An 18647-nucleotide genomic window follows, 5' to 3' on the forward strand; every position below is an offset into this window, starting at 1 on the left:
GGCAACAGGCCCCATTAAAAAATTCTAAAAATGGCGGACGAGGGAGGCAATGACGACTTGAAGGTTTGAGAGTTTTGAATATAGTTTCACGGCTTGCCGCATACCACTAGTCTTCATTACGCAATTTAACATGGCAGGGTATTCTATAGCTGTTCCTTACGGGTATTACTTAACGAACTTCGCTTCCTGTAAGCCTGCCTATTATGAACAAGATCAGTTAACATCATCTTCATTACTTCATTCCATTCACGGGTTAAGTTAAACTCAGCAAATTGGCCTGCTCCCGATGTATAGGTCTTCATAGCTCAATTGGTTAGAGCACTGTAGCGCTAACGCAGAGGCCATGGGTTCGGATTCCGTTGAAGTCCTGAAATTTTTTTCGGGTTAATTTGCAATAGATCTTTTTAGCTTGTATGTTTTGTTTTCCCATTACACACCATGTGACGATGGTACCCCAGAGAACTGTTTCTGTCAAATGTTGTCTTATTCACATGTATCCACGTGCATATGTATACATAATTAATGAAAAGACAAAAGGCAAATTCCCTGGAGAACATCACATGGTCTGAATTGGGAAAAGAAAATGTACAAGCTACGACGATCATATCCTCATTTAAAATTTGTATTTCTGCAGTTCATGTCATCTTCATTCTTAACTCAATATTGTTGACTTTGTTTAAGCTGATAGTGGTACTTGGAATAAGACCTCAAGAGGTTTTTCAATCTCATGTCAAATTCCTGCTTCTTTGTTTCACAAGGGAGCAGGAGGCAACTTTCCGAGAGAATTTACCAGAGAATCAGAAGTCCCTTGGGGCTTTTTATAAGGTCCCTTCAAATGTATTCAGTTCCCTTGGAGTTGTTCATATAATTTTCTTCTGCTTTGGGTCAGTTGTTTTTGAGAGATTAAGTGGAAAAGTGTTGTTTCAAGGGTGCTTTTGTTTCTTCTCTTAGCCATTTTATGGTTCTCAACAAAATACGACAAATCTAGTCCCAACCGCCCCTTCCCAAACAAAAGGGGGTGACAAATTCCACTAGGTTACTCCCCTTAATTTTCTACTTTAGAAACGAGAAGGAAACTAGGCTGAGTTAACCTTTGCAAAGACTTCTGGGACAGTTACTAGAAACAGGGCAAACAAATTGACCAATAGCTGATCATCCCCAGTAACCATCCCAGAAGTCTTTGCAAAAGCTAGCCTCTTGTTTTTAAAGTGGCAAATGGCCTAGAAGTGGAGGCTTCACCAAACAGGGGCATATTTTTTCAGGCTTCAGGTGTATCAAAGGGTAGGGTTTCACTAGTTTAAGTATATGAAAGGGTAGGGAAATCTGACATTGTGGGCTAAAAGGCACATTTTATGGCTATGAAAAAGACAAGAAAACTTTCTGGTGAAGTGATTTATTTAACAATTAATGAATGAGACTGAGTGTCTTATGAAGAATTATGGAGATCGAGAAGGGTCGATCTCCATAAGCTCGTCCCCAGGTCTTCTCAGTTAATGGTGCATCAACCTGCAAAAACGCTGCTTTTTTGACGTCATTTCCTCGCTAAACACAAAATTCTTCCAAATTTGGTCATCAGCAACTGGTTATGGTGAATTATGCATGTACTTTAGCCAATCAGAATTGGGGAAATATTATGAATGAATAGTAATCATATTTAAGAGACATTGCCTTTACAGCAGTTATACAAAAGGGGTCCTTTTTCAGTCAAAAATGGTATATAGAAAGGTAAGGGGTGGAACTCTGGTCCCCCTGGGGGATACACACTCACCCAAGTGAAATTGTGCCTGATCACCTATTAAAGTCTACTGCAGTTCAGGGTGGCTGACATAACTTGAACTTGGTTAATGAATGAGTAAATAGGAAAAAGAGTCAAAATTTTTAAGCAAATAAGACCATCCAGACATTGTTATCTTATTACTAATTTTAATTTGGAAAATTTTTTGGATTGCTTATTTCATTTGCTTGCAACAATAATATTAGGCTGGTTATTCCAGTTGACATATACTATGTACTTGTAACAATAATATTTGTATTAATTCTTGCAGCTAAAGGAGGTGGCTCGTAAATTTAACAGCTTACCTGAAAGGCAAGCGAAGGTGAATTATTTACTTGCTTCTCAAGAGAAAGCAGAAGCAGCCAAGGTAAAGGTCAACTGATGGTGGTAGAAAGTGAAGCACTGCATTTTAAGGGAGTGGTTTATAACTGTTATACTACTACATGAGAAATTTCTGCAATTTCATTTAATACCTACATGTGAAAATTATAACCCTTGTGCGGGTAGTAGTATAAATAAACAAATAATAGCATTATTTGTACGTGTTATTTCAAAATTGTTTCAAATTTCACAAATAACCATTTCAAAATATCACTTGTGGTATTTATGCCAAGTATCACTAGAAATCATGCTATTACCTATACAAATTAAAAACAAAATTACTTAATACTAGAGGTTTGCCAGTAACTTGAACTTGGAGAGAAATCAAGAAAAGAAAGCTTTGTCCTTGTGAGAGACTGCATAAAATACTAACCACACCACAACACATACTATGCTTTTTTGTAGATGTAAGAATAGTACTAATATTTATTACCAAAAAACAAATTGTGTTCTGCTGTCAGCAAATTTAATGTAATTTTTTTCTTTGGGCAGGAGGGGGGGTGTAATATTAGGAAACAGTTTACATATTTTAAATATTATAGTAATACTCAATAGGCATTTATTAAGTCTTTTTTGCCAGCCTATATTCCTTGCTTAAAGTTATCAATTTAGGCCTTGCGTTTACATCAGTGGTTTACTTTATGTGTTGGCTTTTGCAAGTTAAAAATTAATACATTTCATAGTTGAGTTACAACATAATGTTCCTTGACTGAGTTGGTAGTTTTTGACTTACATTTGTTTTACTTTGATACACAGGAAGAAAAGTCCAAGAAAGAAGACACCATTTACTGCATCTGTCGTACTGCTGACACCAGTCGATTTATGATGTAAGCTGGTATTTGTAATTTACTATTGGTGGGAAATATTACAATATCAGTTACATTGCTATTCATACTGGATAAATCTTTCCTGATATTTTATTTATTTAAACAGAACATCTTAATCTTACTTACAATGCAGCTATGTATATCACATGGTAATGTAAAGGCTGATTTAAACAGTACGATTTTTCCTTACTACTGTCGTGCAGGACTAGCATACGTCTTGACTTTCGACCATCCAGACTTGCACAATTTTCACAACGACATCCACACGTGTGGTATGGATGTCGTGGGTCTAACTTACATGACACGATCTGACATAAAGTCAGGATGTATGCTAGTCTTGCATGATAGCTGTAAGCAAAAATTGTACCATCTAGATCAGCCTTAAGGTAACCCTAACCCTAATTTTATTGAATTTAAGGTGAGGTAGCAAACAAGTATTTTGGCAAGCAAGGTTAACCTCTAGACAATGCTGCCAATGATTTTATCAATCCACACATGTGGCCTGTTGGGTACCCCTCAAGTCCCCTTAAGTTAACAGGGCTTCATTGTATTGTGATATGACTTGGTAGATCACTGTCTTTATGTTTGAATTTTTGCAGGTTCCTTTAATTAATAGGCAATGAATTCAAACAGTCTTTGTTGAATAACAAGTAAAGAGAAAATCATTACAAAATAGTACGCTGATGAAAAGTGCATTGTAGAGGCACAATATTAATTTTAAGGGACTGTGTGTATAAGAGGCCTTCCAAGAGGGAAAAGCAACAGGTGACATGGCCCCAAAAATTGGTAACAATCCTCTCAGAAAGCACCGACAATAGAGAGAAAAGGAGGACAGCAACAATCCGTTTTTTAAATAGTGAAAGTGACATCTGTTCAATTTTGCATTTTGGCTGTTTCAAGAGCCAAATAACAAACTCTCTTCTATTATTCCAAACTTTTTCTGTTGTTTTCTTTGAAACATTTTCTAATCATGGTGTTGTACAAGATTTATCCCCGACAGAGAAAGGTTAATAACATTAATATTATTCATTCTTTCCAGATGCTATATTTGCCATAAATTACAAATTGAGTTTCACAAAAGTTGATGCCAAACCAACAGAGAAATTTTCATCTGAGCTAAAATGCAGCAGTGACATTTTTTCCTAACCCACCAGGTGACAGGTAGTCTCAGAATATGACTGACAAAGTGATAGCATGACACCCATTGGAAGGCCTCATACTAGTGCATGAACAAATGTGTACATGATATTGCAGCTGTTGACTTACATTATTTTCTCTCAATTCTTTCATTTTAATCTTGAATGCATCATAATCTTCAGCACTAATGATACCCTTCCACACTTCTCCATTTTCTTTCAAATGTTAGTGAAAAAATGGTATTAATTATTTGTTTTACTTTGTTTTGTACAGCTGTTGTGACAAATGCGATGATTGGTTCCATGGTGATTGTATTGGTATTACCAAGCTGGAGGCAAAAGAAATCAAGCAGTTTTACTGCAGGGAGTGCTTAGGTGAGTTACCCACCATGTTGTGGCAGTAAATGTAGAATGAAAATTTTCCTTACCTCTGTACCACAGTCTTGTATCATATTGTAGAAAGTTACTACTATTCAAACCATGGTCTAACTTTGACTGAACTTTGACTGTAAAATGTAAATTACTGGACAATAGTTCTTTCCAGATAGTATTATATTGGTGACTAAATCTTCATCATTTAAACTTCTTCCTTTCTTGAACTTTACAATATTGTGCGTCGTTTTTTTTCTTTTCTTGTACAGAAAGTGATTCAGATCTTTGTATAAAGTACAGAGTAAAGAAACCAAAACCAGAAAAGAAAGATAATATTGTATTAGAGAAGAAAGAAAAACAGCACCTGGTTAAGGATGAAGTAAGTTCATTTTGGTCACAACATGCAGTCTGTTTTTTGTAATACATTATAGCTGGACATTGAACTTTATAGCACATGTACACTCTGCCCATTTGTTTTGTTGAGATAACATGACAAGAGCCAGTGCAACTGAATCGGGTTGGACAAATGAAAGCTTGCTTTCTGCCACTATCTTTTGTGCTGATCTTTGATTAATCTGACGACGGTATGGTAAGGTATGGTAAAGTACATTTCGTATTGCATGGTATAGGATGGTAATTGAGCTTAAAAAAACTTGCTGACTTAAAATTGACAGTATCTGCCATTGATAATGTTACTTTCCATTTATTGTCAGGTTTTGTTTACTAATGTCATGTCAACTGTTGCCAGTCAGTACCTATTTTGATTGCAAACACTCAAATGCTTGGTAACTCAGAACTTGCATGATCTTGAGCCAACATTGATTTCCCCTAGGTTTTATAGGCCATTTTCCATATGATTTTCAGTCCTTTGATAACTTGAACTCCTTTTAGAAAGTGTAATGAGTGCTAATATCAAAGTTTGAATGTCACTAAATGTGCTGTGCTCTACCAAAACATGTCACTCTGTTTGCACTTCTCTTCACAAAAAGATTTCACATCATTTGAATAAATAATTTTTTACTTCCTATCCCCCTAAAGCTTGAACCTTATGTAATTTCCCTGGAAATGTTGAGTCTTGAACTATAAAAACTTAAATGTGACATATACATGCTGAGCACTGGTGGTCAGGTGAATTTTCCCTGTTTGTGCAAATGGCTATTGTTATTTATCAACCCTTTCAAGTGATGAGTATTCAAAAATGCGAGTTTCTCGAAACTCAAAACTTCATTCTAGCGTCTCGAGACTCGATTCTCACATCTTGAAACTTGATTAGTTCCAGTTTTGAGATTCGACAATCGAGTGCGATTCTCAAGTCGAGACTGTCAACTTACTTTTGAGGGGTACTGTATGTAGTTAGGCAACCTAAGTTTAAGACTGCTGCTTAGTGTAAGACTGACTTTCACATTTACGTGTACACAGGTTAGAAGTGTATGTACCAGGTTCAGTGTTGCATTAGGTAATTGAATAATGTGCAACATGAATATCCCTGACTTGTGCTTTTGCTACTAAAATAATGAGATAAACTACTGTCACTACAACTACAGGGTGATCGCAAGAGGTCACGAAGGACATGTGGAGAATGTGTAGCTTGTCTTACAACAGAAGACTGTGGCCAATGTGACTTTTGTAAGGTATGGACACTTGTAGGGACCATTCTATACTTGTAGCTAGTGGAGAAAAAATTCTTCCAGGCCCAAGGTCCAGATTATAGCAGTATGAGGCAAAGCAACTTTATGATTGGAAATGTTAAAGCAAGAATTAGTTTTCATACCACTTGCCACTTTTTCTTACAATTTTTTATTTATTTTTGTCTTGTCTACAAACTTACGTCAAAAACTTTGTTGTCATGTGTCCATGAAACAGCAGAGGTGATAGGTTTGAGCAAAGGATTATTTAGGTGAGGGATGTGTGTTTTGCATGACTTTTTGTGTGTTTGTACAGGACATGAAGAAGTTTGGTGGACCTAATAAAATGAGACAGAAATGTCGCCTGCGTCAGTGCCTTGTCAAATCAAGGGTGAGGATATTCTTCTACGATGTAAAATTTGATGTTATTTGAAATTTATTCACTGCACCAACACCTAAAGTTTGTAGTGAGGTATTCGTCTTCAGACACATATTAATTTTATTCTGATAATTTATGAGTAGTTTAGAACTTTGTAGTTTGGTTAGAAGAAACAAGTCATGATTGCTCATTATTTCTAGGTCCTTTTAAGAGGAGGCACAGTGTACCGCGACATACTTAAGGAAGAAGAGGCAAGAAGGGAAGATCTTGATGTTGACATAGAGGTAAAGTGTTGATCATTCAACCAGGAGGAGGCAGCATGGCTGAGTGTTTAGAGTGCTGGAATTGCAATCCAGAGGCTCAAAATTAAATCCCGTCCTAGCTGCTAGTTGGATTTGTTCTTAGTAGTCTGGATCACCTCCTCACTTACGCTTGTTTACATCCAACTGGGTTTGCCTTCAGCTTTTTGGGATTCTTAGCCTTGTTATGTTTATTTTCAAAGTATGGTTTATTTGTGGGCCACAATAAAGCCTACTGGGTTACCAGTAATTTAAAGTCAATTTATTTATATCATTTATCAGCTTGTATGCTCTTCTTCTGATGGGCAGATGAGTGATGTGTGGACTTTTTTGTTGTGGTCATCACATATTGTTTTTTGTTACATGTAAAAACAAATACTGGAGAACTTGAAGGTTCTGATCAATGTGTTTGTCTGCTGTGAATCAAATCAAAAGAGAATCAGAAACATTTATAACCCTGTAAATTTTTTAAACAGAGTGTAACACCAAAGAAGCAGAGAAAAGCAGTGAAGATGAAGCATGCTAAATCTTCTCAGAACAGAAAGGTTTGTTAGCTCTTTCAGTGTAACCTGTATCTGTATGTTTTTTTTTTAACTGGAAATAACATCATTTGATGAGTGAAGAAATCATTTACTGGAAGAAATCATTTACCAAGTTCAATCAATCAATCAATTGATTTATTTATAGACTACGAGTAGTCCCCCATTTTTTCTCACAGATAGTAGAGCAAGCGAAACGCGAGCGCGCGTGAAAATCACCCCACGCGAGAAAAGGCGACACGCGGCGGGGAGAGAGAAAAATGAGGGACTACAGACAAAGCCCAAGCTTTTGAACTAATGCGTTGCTCTCACAACGCAAAAGTCTGATTGGCTCTTCCATGGAAATCTGTCAACATCTGTCAAAAACGCGCCAGCCGCTATTAACACTCGACATAATCACAATTTACAGAACAAATAACTAGAGCAGAACAGATAACAGCACAGAACAAATAACTACAGTTACTCTTGTAGAAGCAACTAAGCAGAAAGCCAACCCGGCACTGATGAGGTTCGCGTGGAGAACCGTAACCTTGGTCTTGCCTGATCACAAAGTGGGAATAACAAAACAGTCGCAAGGCTGTTAAGCTAATTCAAAAGTTATCACCAAGGGAGGAACTACGTGCTCCAGTCCAAAGACTCCCATTATCTCCAGAAAAACAAGCGGAAGTTAAAATTCATGAGCAGTCATGACTGTGTCACATCGCAATTCTCCATAGTTGATGTAGTTTTAGTTTAAGCTGCAATCCATTCTTCGAGATTTGGATATCACTATCCGTCCTGCTAAAAACGCTAACGAGCTGGGCCCAGCGTGACAAAACATTGCAGGAAACCGTCACATTCACGGCCAAAAAGAAAATCGCTTAAAATTATTCAGTTCCAGGAGGACATCGCCGAAGAAATTAAACAACCCAAAACCCTTATTTAGCCGCATTGAAGAGCGTTACTTTTCAAAAGAGGTCAAAGAAAATGCTGTTGCATCAGAGGGCAAATCATGCCGACCATCCGCAGAAAATTAATATGCGTGTCACGACTTCATATTTGCTCAGTCAAAACGTTTTCCTCCAGAGCATAATCTACCCGTCAGAGAAAAAAAATTCATTGGAACAAGCAACATTTTGGCATGAGGTAAAAGTCGTGTGTTGCCCACACTATCAAGATCTTCACGCGAAACAGCCGTGAAGAAAATTAGTATCTGGGTTTTCTTTTGCTTGCAATAAATATCCCCCGCAGTTTACTTATGACAAGGGCAATGACAGCTCAATAAGGGAAGGAATCCCATTGGATGCGCTTCATTGATTTGGAAGGGGATACGAACTTCACACTCCAAAATCAGTCGGCCGTGAAGGGTCAAAAGCTTGGGCTTTGTCTGTAGTCCCTCATTTTTCTCTCTCCCAGCCGCGTGTCGCCTTTTCTCGCGTGGGATGATTTTCAAGCGCACTCGCGTTTCGCTCGCTCTACTATCCCTGAGGAAAAATGGGGGACTACTCGTAGTCTAATTTATTTATGTCATGATGTGGGATGGGGTTGCCCAAAAAAAAGAGCGGGAGGCTCATGTATAAAACGCATGACAACAAAAATGATTTTAAAAGATTAAAAATGTATAAAAACAAATAAAAATCAATATATCCTGGAATGTTACGTAATAAATACTCAAAGCGACACCCTCCTGCATCCCACTCATAACACTCACAACATTCACTCATCGGCTATTTTGCTTAGTACAGAACTTAACCTGAATTTAATTTTCACCTATTTATATAGTTGAAAATTAAATTCAGGTTAAAATTTTTTAATCTACGGTGATTCTTAATCTGCTTTGTCTCCTAGCCCTGATTATTCATGAATAGGGGCAAAGAGACAAGTGACATTGGGAATCACTTTATAGTAGGTTAAAAAATTTTAACCTGGACTAAATTTTGACCTGTAATGTATCCATTTCTTGAAAGGAAAAACAAAGGCAATCAAATGAAAGACCACGTAAGAGAAAGAGAATAATGTCTATTGAAGACAAGATGAGAATGTCTGCTGATTATTCTGAGGAAAGAGATAAGCTGGATGAACTTCCAGGCTGTAGACAGTGCTATGGACCTGGATGCACTAAGACAGCTCGTGTGGGTTCTAAATACTGCAGTGACGAGTGCGGTATTCAGCTAGCTGTCAGGTGCCCAAATTCTACTGAGTGAATTTTCACTTTGTTACTTAACAAAGTCTATAAATCATTGACTGTGATTTCCTCCTTAACTTAGAGGTTAGAGCACCCAACTGGTTCTGTGGGACACTATCTATTGAATCCAATCAGGGACTATCGGGTGCATTAGTCTGTTGTAATACTCTTCTTAGTTACAAATATGAGGCATTGAAACTTAGACAACCTATGTTTATGCGGTTGAACAACTACCCTTTGCCATTCATAACTACTGTAGTTATTACACTTGTCTGGACTCCACAAATACATCACCTTGATTTACAATAATTTCCCACCCAAAACTGAGAGCTGTGCCAACATAACTAGGCAAGGGTTCCCAATAGGTTTCTCGGGATCTGTGATTTAGTTTATTTGAAGGCCAGCTAGACAAAAATGGTAATGAGATTCAGGATTGAAATTAAGAATGGTACACCCAGGCTTCTATTTTAGGCTTCCCCACCACCATCTTTTGCTACATATTTCCTGCAGTATGTACAAGCTCTAATGTGACAAAATAAATAAATAAATGAATAAATAAGTAAATAAACGGTATTCGAAATTAAGTGATATCACAATGTGGGATTCAGGAAATTTTGTAATGTAAGCTACATGTAGGAACATGTAGTATTGGGTCAAATTCTGTCAGGTTGTTGATTGAAGTTGAGTATCAATATTATAAGATGACAAAAGTAATAATATGATCAGTAAAAGTTCAATGTTTATCAGAGATCATTAGTCAAACAGTTGAAAGAGAGGACAGAGGTTATAATGGGTAAAATAGTGATGAAAGGAAGTCAACTGGCTGCGAGGGACAGGATAGATAATTAGTGCTTGTTATTTAACAGACGTATTCAAGAGATTTTGCCACAGCGCATGGCAGAGTGGAAAAAAACTCCAAGTGTTGCTGATCTTAAGGCTGAAGAAACTCTGAAGGAATTATCTAAAAAGAAGCAGGTACTGTTAAATTGATTTTGTTCAGTATTCAAACTCTAAAACTAAGTTGCATAATTTAATATGTAGATTTAGCCAAGCCTAGGAGAATAGTTTGGCCTATACTGACTGTTTATTTTTTAGCTATTCATATTCTTTCAATTACGTAAATTATTCAATGTGTTATCACCCAGCTGGCGGAGGAAAAAGCTATAAGACACCTGCTAGTACAATATCAGGCGTGGATCTAGGATAAATACTGACCGATTTCCTAAACGAGCGCCGAAGGCGCAAGCTTTTAGCGGGGTCCGGGGGCTGGCTCCCCCAGGTTTAGGGTTAGGGTTAGGGTTAGGATTTTTACTCCTTAAAGTCCCCTTTCCTGGGTTTCTGAGTCATTCAGATGGGATATTGGCCAGATTTCAACTTGGAAAGTGTTTTTATTTTTAAAAATATATTTAATATGAAAAATGTGACCGATTTCCGTAAAACGGTGGAAACCGGTGTGGATCCGCACCTGAATATTCTTTTTCTATTTGTTTTAGGAAGCTCAGGATAAGTTGTTAGAACTTGACAGGCTGAGAAATGAACTTGAAGCTTTTGTAGAAAAGACCAAAAATGCTACTATTGAAGAAACAGAGGTAAAAGCCAACTTTGTTTCATTAATTTTTATTTATTTAATGTAACCGTTCTGTTCTTCCTTTTCACTTTATAAGTTTATAACCCTAAGTCCCTATGTAGAAAATAATATTTACTGGTGATTTTTACTGTTTAACAAAGGTCCACAAAAAGACTTTGCTGTTGTGTAAATCATAATGATATTAATCAGAATATAAAGACAACTGATTTTTTTTTTTTTTTTACATGGAGACAGGGTGCAAAGAAAGTCGTTTTTACAGCTTACCATTCGGGCAAGCTGAAGCTACAGTCTCAGACAAAAATAGTTGGGACACTTTAACCAAATGCTGTTTTTTCCCTTCTCGTGCTCCCCTCGTCCCTCTCAAAGTTGTTTATCGCGGTTTGGTCACCAAATCTTGTACACCAACATTGAGGGGACAAGGAGACCCCAAAGTGTCCCAACCATTTTGACTGAGACTGTGTTTTTGAGGAATTTTAGTTATGTGACTCCTCGTTGGCTCTAGTGGCGGGAAATCGCTAGGCAGGTATATGCACGTTTCGGAGCCATTTTTTCGGGAAAAACATTAAAGATTTCAAGGATAGAAAGAGAGAAGACAATTAATAGAGGAAAGAAGTCTTTGTTTCTTTAATTACAACATTCCACGGTATTAAAAAAGCTTTCTACGTATTAGGGTTAAAGAGTGAACAACGGATGAGTCAAAACTGCGCGCATTATTTCGCAGGCTGTGTATCTTGCCGCGAATATCTTGTACTGGTGGAGACACGATTGGACGGGTCACCATAACGGGTCACCATACTATCCAGGGCGTTTTCTAAGAGCTCTCTGGTATATAAAATGGATTAAGAAAGAAAAGGATAAGGTACTTTCATACTTAATTGAAATAGCCAAGGTTTATATCGCCTTGATACATGTAAGACAAGTTATTAAAACTTTGATCATGGTGACACGATTGTTCGCTGAAAGAAACTTATAAATATCTTAATTGAATTAATGTACGGTGACCCGTGTACACGTCGAGTAGAACGCTTTTTTGGAGGTTTCAAGGATAGGTAGTGTCCTCGTTTTATATGATTCATGTTTTGTACCTCAAGTCCCACATTTATGGCACAGTAGTTTGTTTTAGAGTTATTCAGGAAGGTGTATATTTGGGATAAAGAATGAGAACCGATGTCACCATTTGGCGCAAGGCCAAATTAACATATGTTGTAAACAACTTATAAAAAGTTGTCGATTTCACAGCAGTAGCCTGGAATATCATTACGAAACTTTTTGTCGTCGGACCAAACAGTTACACTATTGTTGGACACCCTTTTTACGCGCTTGTAGTCAATAGTATCTTTAGAAATTTAGAAAGCGGGATACTGTTCTCGCTGATAGGTCTTGGGAATAATCCTGGCTTGTTGCATTTTCCTCCAAACTGAGGAAAAGTTTCCCCCTTTCTCTCGAAATCGCTTAATCGCTCTTTCAGCTGTCTTTCGCCTCTTGCCCTTAAGTTAGAAATGCGTCCCTTTGAGCCTTGTTCCTACACTCTTTCTTGGCAAAGAGGCCTTCTCTATTATTCTCCACACATTTTTTTTGAGAAATGTGGCACATTCGAGCACCTCTCTGTATATGAAAACCCTGAATCTTACGTAGATAGTATGCACGTGCTATATTGTCACGCTATCAATCGGCCACAGGAAAGCTATTTGTGTACGGTTTAGTGCACACTCAGTTCCTTTTATTTTACAATACTCTACTCTGCCCAAGAAATTTCTGCGAACTGGTCATTCTTTGTGTTATGTTGTTATGCCCAAATAACTTAGTTCACTGCTATAGAAACGTTCGCGAAACACAATGGATACCCAACAAACCGAAAGCCCGTCGCTTGTGACCGACCTACAGATTAACCTCTGTATCTGTCAACACGCCTTCAAATTCCTCCCTGACACAGTCTCAGACAAAAATAGTTGGGACACTTTAACCAAACGCTGTTTTTTCCCTTCTCGTGCTCCCCTCGTCCCTCTCAAAGTTGTTTATCGCGGTTTGGTCACCAAATCTTGTACACCAACATTGAGGGGACAAGGAGACCCCAAAGTGTCCCAACCATTTTGACTGAGACTGTAGCATTTATTAGCCCAAACATCATTTCAGCTAGCCCCCCAAATTTTTTGATGACCAGAATTGATTTCACAGTTCTTTTGTAAGGTGAATTCCTCAAACTACTTCACTTGCCCGTGGGGAAAGTTAAGGACATAATACACTAGGCCAATAGTGAAAGCCCCGGGCCATCGGACACTACTTTCTTTGCACGCTGATAGATCAAGCACACTTAAACTAGTATGGCTTGTTAGTGCCAGTTTGGTTTGTCAAATTCAAGCCAATGGTTTAGAATTTGTCAGTTAGTCATGCAAAAATGTCAAGTCAAATACAGTAGAAGCCTTTATAAATAGACACTCTCTTAATTTGTAAGCAAACAGCTGTGTATGTACATGTACTTATCGTCACCTTGACAAGCCCCATTTGCACCCATGTGTAGACTCCGTAATACTTATATAGATACATGTACCATTCATTGCTACACCCATAGCCAGCTGAGGGCACTTTAGTCTTTTTTTTCTAAGCTCCATAAGGAGGCACCACAAGGAAAAAATCCCCTTCTTTGGTCCCCCTTCATGTGGTAAACAGTCCACTCTATTGGACAGTAAATTGAGCGATGATTCATATTTTCTGTAGCAGTGTTCTTATTTCAAGCAGTGCAAGCTCCAATAAGTAACCTCATATCCTATGTACTGCTAACAGTAATGGTTGCTTATGAGAGTCATTCCTGTTACCGCCCAGCTCTAGTTACAGACACTTTTGCTGATTGAGGAGGCTGTCTGCTTACGGGAGCTTTTGACAGCGTAAATAAAACCAAGTACTTTATCTGTTCCTTCATTAACAATAAGTTAACAATGAACTGCATTGTGTTAGGCACAGGATAGTGAAGCAGATGCTGACACAGATCTTCAGATACACTGCATCACCTGTGGTCTGCCACTGGCCCCTAAAGTGGCCCTTAGACACATGGAGAAGTGCTTCATGAAGGTACGTGAAGTAAAAGTTAAGCTGTGTTAGCCTTTGAGGTAGCTCTTTTGGAGGAACTAACCTCCTGTTTCCATGAGAAATCTTGCTCGTATGTGGAAGTTGTATGTAGCAGTATAGCTGTTAAAAAAAGAAAAAATTTCCAAACCAAACGAAAGCACTTGTACCTTTCAATTCCCACCTCCAGGTATACATGCTGAGGGTGTTATAGTCCAGTGAAAATCAGGAGTGTTCTGTCATTCAGTGTATTAGGATGTTGTGGATCATAAAACAAGAGTACTTTAAAAAATCTCAATAGTATGAATAGTAATGTATATGTTGTAGTTAATTTTTTATCTCAGGTAATTTTTATTTTTCTTTTGTTTAAACTTCATTAGCATACATTAACATACCCAAAAACAAAAGAAAAATAAAAATTACCTGAGATAAAAAATTAACTACAACATATATATATAATTTTTTTATGGCTGGCCCCGTGAGCCGGCAAGAAGAGGCCAATCCTTTGTTCTGGTTGGCTTGGCCAGTGGGCAATATAGGTCTGTCTTGCCTGCACGATTACCCAATTTGTCGTGCAAGAAAAGATTTTACCTTGTTCATAATAATAAATCCTTTTTTAATCTAGCTTGTTCAGGTCAAGATGGCTCCATATTGGCTATGTTCTATCTGACCTTGACCCCATCTCAGTCCATAAGATGACCCTCTTGCTTTCAGCAAGGCACATAGAAACTTTGTGAAGGTTTAAAACTATTGGAAATTTTTTTTTTCCTTTCGTTTCCTGCAGAATGAAAGTTTGACGACATTTGGGTCCATCTACAAAAGTGCTGGGTAGGTTATGTCATTGCTGTTGTTTTTCTTTTTTTCATGAGGAGTTAGTGCACCAACCTAGATCTACGGTTTTAGTACAGTTATTCTACACATGAAAATAGATTGTTGGTAATCCTCATTCTTGCTGGGAATGCGCTTGTCAGTTAGGGGTGGAGTGTGTAGGGCTGCTAGTTAAGGATGGGGTGGGTGGGGTGCATGCCAACTCTAGAATTTAGTCGAGTCATGTAAAAATGAGGGGAAAAATAGAGGTGCAGACGAATCAAAAGATCCCCTCCCCTTTTTGTTCTTTTACCCTGACTCCCTCTCCCACTGACTGCAAGTTCTACTCAACTCGATTCTTTGTAGCAGTCACAAACAGATACACATACTGTGTGATAATCTTCAATATTACAATTAACCCTTAATTTTTCTCAGGAATCTCTTCTGTGATTACTACAACTCACAACAAAAAATCTACTGTAAAAGACTGCGAGTTCTGTGCCCTGAACACACAAAGGACCCAAAGGTATATTCTAGTTAGTTTTAGCGCGGTTTACCTTGACATAGTAAGGTACAGTGGAACTCTTGCATCCCAAATATGAAAAAACATAAGTGTACTTTCTTGAATGCTTTTCATGTTATGTGCTAGCTGAAAGGGGAGGGAGGGTAAGTTGCTTCTAGTGATAGAAACTTGTACGACTGTTTATACAGTAAAACACAATATTATTCAATAGGCACAAAGTGTTGCTGTTTTGTTCATCACATATTATCTGTTTGTTTTAACAGATATCTCCCACTGATGTGTGTGGTTGCCCCTTAGTTACCAACGTCTTTGAAGAAACTGGGGATTTCTGTCGGGCTTCCAAACGAACTTGTTTAAAACATTACTGCTGGGAAAAACTTCGACGAGCGGAGATTGATCTTCAAAGAATACAACAGGTGAGGTTGTGTGTTTGTGATATGGAAGATTTAATAACTCAGTGGGTGGGAGGGGGGGGGGTACTCACCGAAGTTTTATACGGGAAGTCTCGACCCTGAGGTCCACACCCTTTTATGAAACATTTTTGACAGAAAAGTACCCTGGGTGCCAGAGACTTTTCTAGCGCGGTTTCCGGTTTCTGTGCTTCGCCGCTCGTGGCTTCGGCCTTCGGCCAACACCGAAAATTTCCGCTGCACGCGAGAAAAACCTCTTGTACCCAGAAAAGGTACCTGTATCGTCAACCTTCTACTGACAGATAGTACCTCTTTGACATACACGTACCTGGTTTAGAACAGTACTACATTCCTTTATCTTCTTAAAATGCTCGTTCTTTTGATACGAATAAATCACTAAACTAGAAAATTTACTTGTCTCTTTTACATCCATAAAATGCATCTGTTAGCCCTTTTTAGTCCTTTTACAGATCTGTGTGAGGTTCAAGTTTTACGTTTACGCGCGACCTTCCGTTCAATGTCTCTTTTATCATAAATTGCCTCTAATTTATATATGCGCGTAAAATTTACGTGCGTGTCGCGTAAAAATTACGCAACAATGGAAATCCACCCTTAGGAAGCAACATCATGATGTATAGAGTAAAGATCTTTTACGGTTCACAGTAAGGATTACCATGTAAGTGTCCGGATTGATATGACAAGTAGCCCCGCTGGTTTTACTTGCTTCTATTATATATTTCATTTTTGTAGTGGCTCAAACTCGAAGAAGCGTTCGAACAGGAAAGATCCTTGAGGTACAATGCAGCTCAGAGAGGTGGTGTGTTAGGACTCCTATTGCACCAGACGATAAGCCATGAGTAGCCTCCAGTCTCTCCTGTCGTTCCTGTTACGTACCGGCGTATGACCTATGCTTGTGGATTACGCCTTCCTCGAGGGGCGAAGCTAGAGGAGAATCCTGGGGTGCCTGTGACCTCTCCACCTGCGACCTTTATAAGATACATATCTAGTTTCTTCCCCAAAACGCCAGAAAATCGATAAAGCACAGTCCATGTTAAAATCTTGAAATTTGCAGTTTTTGAATGACGGTATCTATGCAGGTATTTTGTGGACTTATCCCATCCCCCTCCCCCATCACACACACACAAACACGCTCACTGCACAAGCAAAAAATTTCACTTTTTTCATCAGTTGTGGATCGTTGTCCGGTCGACGTGACAATCTGCCAAGTGTAGGGTGTGACACAGTGTGAATCCTCCCCCCCCCCTCCCCACTTAAATGCTCGCTACGCTCTTGTTCTCTCCTTTTCAGAGAGGAAAGCATTCCAGTTTTTACGTCCCTTGTAATATTTCTGTAAAGTTAAGAATAAAGTAATTATTTTGCCGATGTCCATTTTGTTGTTTGTTTTTCGGTAAAAGCTAGTTACAATTATAACAATTTTTTTGGTTTTGCCAACCTTTAAGTCGACCCGCTTTTTAGCCTGCTATAAAGCAAGTGTATTTTGCGGCGCGGTTCATAGTAATGCTATCCCGCCATCTTGGACGTTAATACTACCAGTAAGTTGGGGCGAGTCAAAAACTGACTTCAAGTGAGAGGTTGAAGATGGCAGCCGCGATCAATGTACCTCTGAGGTTACGTTAAAAAAACGCACTTGTACTTGGTGAGGAGCAGGAGCCCTGGTGAGAAGTTTTTAATAACTCGTTAAAAGATGCAGTAAAGGACTAACCCTCCCTACGGGCGGCCGCGGAGGGGTGAAAAGGACGCTGCTGTCTATATATAAAATTGCTCTTGTTTCAATTGATGCGTGCTTTTGATTTTTTAAAGTTCTAAGTTTCGTTGAAGTGGTTAGATTTAGAGCCAATTATTTGTTTTAGTGGCTCTTATCACTTGTCACTTGACGTGGGAAGGCCATTAGAGATGCGCGGGGTATGGAATCTAATCAAACTATGTAAATGAGGTATGATAATCTGTATATTAATGAGAATTGTTCAAGTGAGATCTTATCAGACTCTGATCGTACGAAAGGCAAGGCTTATATAAGAACAGGTAAGATACTTAAGCAGAACAATGTGTTGAACGACCATATAGAATTCCTGTTGGACGTTGCTTAGTTATCAATCTGTATGGTTTGAATAATGCTTCACGAACAGCCAGCTAGCAACCCTACGCAGACTCTACGCATAATTCATTAATTGCAAAAGATTGTTTTATTGACTCAAACGCGGATTTGTCATTCTAGTTCCCAGATTTCTGTAGTGTCATTTACGCCACTTGTTTAAGTGGAAAGCTTCTCTCGTGATCTCTCATAATATATTTTAGTTGGCTAACCTAACCTTTTTTATCTACGCCTTGTTCGTCTTTCATGGCCACGCAGCCGTTGCGTGACAAAAGAAGATTCTCAGACTCCAGTCAATACCGTACATATTACGAAGGAGATGGGTAGCCTGCGGGGTTAGTATATGGCGATAGGGGGGAACACTCCCCTCTTTCCCCTTCGTGTGCGCGCGTCCTCGAAAATCATCTCTTCGCCCTAACAAAATCACCGCCTACCACACAGGCTTGGCGAGGGACGGAGCGTATGGTGCCTTAACGCTTCGTTGGGCCCTCTCCTACTCGTCCTCTTTCGCTCCGGGGATGGAGTAGGAGAGGGCCCTGGAAGCGAGGTTGAGTCTATGTGTGTACGTGAAATGAAAACAGCCAGTGTAGCTCACAGCGGGGCAAGGAAAAAGGGAAGATTGGGGAGAGAAATCGAAGATAAGGGAAGTG

The 18647-nt window shown here is 38.7% G+C and overlaps 1 protein-coding gene across 1 annotated transcript; it reads left to right on the forward strand.

Annotated features, from left to right (window-relative positions):
• The first annotated feature begins 20 nt into the window (after positions 1 to 20).
• LOC140923068 (CXXC-type zinc finger protein 1-like) lies at positions 21 to 17267 on the forward strand. Its single transcript, XM_073373129.1, has 17 exons — positions 21 to 63; positions 2046 to 2141; positions 2912 to 2982; positions 4393 to 4493; positions 4760 to 4869; positions 6035 to 6121; positions 6432 to 6506; positions 6695 to 6778; positions 7270 to 7338; positions 9279 to 9493; positions 10363 to 10471; positions 10990 to 11085; positions 14037 to 14150; positions 14929 to 14972; positions 15387 to 15477; positions 15738 to 15890; positions 16635 to 17267. Exons 1-17 carry the CDS (start codon positions 31 to 33, stop codon positions 16743 to 16745), a joined length of 1659 nt encoding a protein of 552 aa, XP_073229230.1. The 5' UTR covers positions 21 to 30; the 3' UTR covers positions 16746 to 17267.
• Positions 17268 to 18647: the final 1380 nt, after the last annotated feature.

Source organism: Porites lutea, chromosome 13, assembly GCF_958299795.1.
Source record: "Porites lutea chromosome 13, jaPorLute2.1, whole genome shotgun sequence".
NCBI lineage: Eukaryota > Metazoa > Cnidaria > Anthozoa > Scleractinia > Poritidae > Porites > Porites lutea.